This window comes from Cephus cinctus, unplaced genomic scaffold, assembly GCF_000341935.2.
Source record: "Cephus cinctus unplaced genomic scaffold, Ccin1 Ccin1_scaffold0516, whole genome shotgun sequence".
In the NCBI taxonomy this organism is placed as follows: Eukaryota; Metazoa; Arthropoda; class Insecta; order Hymenoptera; family Cephidae; genus Cephus; species Cephus cinctus.
Window position 1 is genome coordinate 46,445 of NW_014333180.1, and position 4,053 is coordinate 50,497.

The 4,053-nt window shown below is 39.4% G+C and overlaps 1 protein-coding gene across 1 annotated transcript; it reads right to left on the reverse strand.

Moving 5' to 3' along the window:
* Positions 1-226: 226 nt before the first annotated feature.
* Positions 227-1,344, reverse strand: LOC107268337. Its single transcript, XM_025085668.1, has 4 exons — positions 1,271-1,344; positions 866-1,193; positions 651-782; positions 227-568 (listed from the first exon to the last, which is right to left on the reverse strand). Exons 2-4 carry the CDS (start codon positions 899-901, stop codon positions 419-421), a joined length of 318 nt encoding a protein of 105 aa, XP_024941436.1. The 5' UTR covers positions 902-1,193; positions 1,271-1,344; the 3' UTR covers positions 227-418.
* Between the last annotated feature and the right edge of the window lie 2,709 nt (positions 1,345-4,053).

Below are 4,053 nucleotides of genomic sequence, written 5' to 3' on the forward strand. Positions count from 1 at the left end.
TGAAAAATCCCAAATATTGAGATAAAACTATTGTTTTCAAATGGTATATTCCATTTCATCACAACTCACAATGTCGATATCCAAAAAAAAATAATCTGTAATACTTTTGTTTTGCGTACGGTGAACATCGGTAGTTACTGGTGTTCTTTGTCTTTGTACTGTTATGCCGTGGTGAACTATATCGTTATAGATTCAATACGACATACAAGATTCCGCTGCTATGACTTCACGAACGGATTTTGTTAATTAAAGAATCAGTGAAGAGCAGACAATCTTTTGCTTTATTTCTCTAGAGGACCTTCTCTTACAAACTCACGACTAAAACTAAACTTAGACGTTATGTTTTCTAATAAGGTAAACTTAGTCTAACGGGAAAGAGGAATAGGAAGGGAGGGTTTTTTGTGTAATTGGGAAATTCCTATTTTAAAAATGCAGTGAACAAGGGTTTGTATATTTTTGGGATTAAGGATAGTTTTATGATAGAAGGGCATAACAGTACAATCACTTCTCTTTCGACGATGTCGTCTTCTATATTACTTTCCTTTAAACTACTGATACTTTCCTCCTCCTGTAAATGTTGAACGTTTGTCTTTCTATTACTATCATATAAAATATATGTTTCCCAATAGAAATAAAGTGGTTGTACTTACTATTGCCATAAAATGTAACTCATACGGGTCATCTATTTCATTAGATTGTGACCCAATTAGGGATGTCAATGGCTCACAGACAAAATTCTTCACTTCAGGGCTTCGGTTATGCAGAGCCACTGAAGTACGTATCTGCAAATTCCACATTTTAATTTATTTTTATTTGATAAAGGAAACAATATAAGAAAGTAAAATGTATACCAATATTCTCTTACCCTCTTATTTTCAACCGAGTGAGCAGCAAGTCCCATTGGATGACCTTCTGCAGTTCTTTTTGACGATCCTACCGAACTTAATCTATTAAAAAATCCTCCTTCTGGGACCTTATTCCTCGAAGATACATATATCCCTTGCGACTCGTTGAAAATTCTCTCCTTCGGGGATATTCTTCAAGCCGGCAGACTCCTAATCGATTACTTCAAGTAAATTTTCTTCCATGTCTGTAAGATTAATAATTTTCGGCGGTCCTCCGCCAGTACCAGCAGCGTAGCTCTTATTTCTGGCACATTTCTTCAAGACATTTGACTTCCAGTCTCTCCATGTCTATATTTACGTACAAATAATCCGAGTTAATTAAACAATTCATTTCATAAAAACAATTATAACTCATTCCTTATTACCTTCTGCCACTCTTTTGGTTGCTTATGTGGTCCATTGGCCATTGCATTTAGTGAGTTGCTGACCGTGAACCACATATCATCCTATGTTAACAAATTAGGTTACCATAAATATGCAGTCTATTTATTTAAGGCAAGACTACAATTTGTAACACATTTTTACTTAAAAATAACCTTTTCTATATTACGGCATTGACGACAAAATCGTGATGTATGTACAATATACTTATTAACTAAAATTTATAATATACTCACTAATATTTTTTTGTTCTCGCTGCTAATCGGCCTCGTGCAAAATCTCTGTTCTCCTTCATGTAATCTAATAAAATTCCTTTCTGCTTCTCTGTGACGGTCATATTTGTTTTCACTTTGAATAATGGCGTTAATGGCGGTGAGGCCGTGAAAATGTAAAATCACTAGCCGGAAGTGCCCTAGGGATTTTCACTCGACCGTTCCGTGATTGGGTGACCGAAGTCACGTGAGGTAAGAATGTGAAAAGTGAGTAAGCTCACCCGAGAACCGTGATAGGCCCCCAGGTGGAACAAATGAAAGTGAGATTTTGTTTTACAAATTTCAAAAGAAAAGTATATTGTCCTACAACGGAATATAAGAAGGGTTAGTGCAGGTCCAGCCTACAGAATGCTGAATGTTAGTAAGCGAAGAATAGATATAAACGTAAGCGGAAAGTAATAATGATTATATATGATATATACAGAAGATTAGTGTTCGGAAAGTAAATTGTATCAATACGATTGTTAGACGCGGTTTACCTAATCGATATGTCTGACGGGAACGGGAATAATAGGTTCGTCTACTCTCGTGTGATTCTATTTTGACTCATGTTGTTATTGTATAAATGAAATATGGAATAGTGTCTGAAAGCAGCCTCCGACTGGTGGAATTTGATTACAGAGTTGACTCGTTGAAATATAAGCGTCGTGCTGTTAAGCAGTTTTCCACTAGAGAAGTCGTGATCACAGGTAGACATGGTCCTTTTTAAAGCAATGTTTTTAAATGAATTTCGGTCGGCATGTGTAGCGGGAGCGGCACAATGATCAAATTTGTTAAAGTGACAGCCCAGCTGAAATGCAGAAATTGATTCTATCCAGCAGAAGAGAAAGTTTGCTCGATTACAAGAGTAGAAGTACCTTTAAAAATGATGGTCAAGTGGGACGGTTTGCCCGCTTGCCCGAGACGGTTTGCCCGTTTGCCCGAGACGGTTTGCTCGTTGCTTTACTAAAGGTAAGCTAGCTAGCTTAGGTGATAGAATCCTCAAATCGCGAAACGTCGCCGTTTATATACCCGTCAGCGGTGGGCCAGGGGGCCTGAGCGGTGCGGAAGACTGGGCGTCGCAATGCCTACGGATTGTTATTATTTGATGTTTCAGGTTATTCGAACTAGCGGGATCTATTACTACGGTGATGCGAATATCCTCGGATGTATTGGTTACAATATACTTGATTTTAAATCTATTTTTTGGATTGAATCCAAGAGTGATGGTCGTGCAAAAAAGAACAATCCTCTTTCGATTTTGGCATGCTCCATACGACAGGCGCTGAGTATTTTAAATTCGAAAGATCCTCGAGTGTGAAGGGCTATTGCAACAGGTATTATAGATAAAGCAATCGGCTACCCGTTCTAGCGCAGATACTTTGAATCAGGAGCAGGAGAAGAGGCAGTGTAAGATACGGTCGCAATTAGCAGATTAGTGTAGCGTTGTTTTCTACACAGTAAAAGGATAGACGTGTACCGTTTAACCAGACCCCATACCAATTCGATAGCATTAAATTCACAATTATAGGGCAGTAAGCGGAGTACCTGGTACCCAGCAGCCCATATCAGTAAGTCTATCCTGAACCTATTAATTAATAGAGGACAGTCAGGTTATGGGAACAGTTTGGAGATTGGAAACACAGGACGATAACCATGACACTGAAAAATAATATTTATACGTTGCATGCACACCTTTTTCTCTCTCTCTGTATAACTGCTAGCTGCTGCAGAACGGCTCATGTCGCATTCGGTGGAATAGGCATGTTTCATTTTTCAAGAAAATCCTGATATTCATGTTTTTTCCACGACGTTGTAGGCTGTTTTTCTGCAACAGCACTGTGGTACGGTGCATTATCCAGTACCACAATTGAGGGCTCATCCAAATTTGGAAGCAGCTGCTCCATCAACCACTTCTCAAAATTATGAGCGTTCATTTGCTCGTGGTAATCGCCGCCTGTGTTTGAACCTGCAACAAATAACAAATCTGCATTGTTCACAAACCCAGAACTAGTGCCTGCATGAAGGACGATGAAGCGTTTCCCCTGTGTATTACTCTTAAGCTGCTTGGTCATCGACCCATGCCTTAGAGCATGAACCTTTTTGGAAGATCCATGTCTCATCTAAAAACACAACTTGTGATGGCGACAATGAGTTTTCATTGGCCATATACTCCCTTATGAAGTTCCTCTTCTTCTGGATGACATCAGCATTCATCTTCAATACTCTTCGACCATCATTCAGTTGGTATCGAAATCCAAGCTCGCGCACAAGCTTATGTAGGGGTGGATCTTCCTCCCTCGAAAGTTGTACCACGAGCTCGGATTTGTTTGGGCAGAGTCGCCAGTGTTATGTGACATCCCTTGCGGCGCATGTCATATAAAATGTTCCGTATTTCCATCCTAGTTGAAGTATCAAGAGTGGAGAGTGATACATTAGGAACCACCCGTTGTCCCCTTTTTACCTTCTTCGCAGATGGCTCTGCAGAAAGATAAATGGAATATTGCCTTACTGTG

Bases quoted from the DNA above. Each gene is read 5' to 3' on its own strand.
- LOC107268337 (XM_025085668.1), bottom strand. From the start codon at position 901: ATGGGACTTGCTGCTCACTCGGTTGAAAATAAGAGG. The intron at 783-865 runs GTAAGAGAATAT...TGGAATTTGCAG, and splicing joins ACTCGGTTGAAAATAAGAGG to ATACGTACTTCAGTGGCTCT. The intron at 569-650 runs GTAAGTACAACC...CAACATTTACAG, and splicing joins AGTTACATTTTATGGCAATA to GAGGAGGAAAGTATCAGTAG.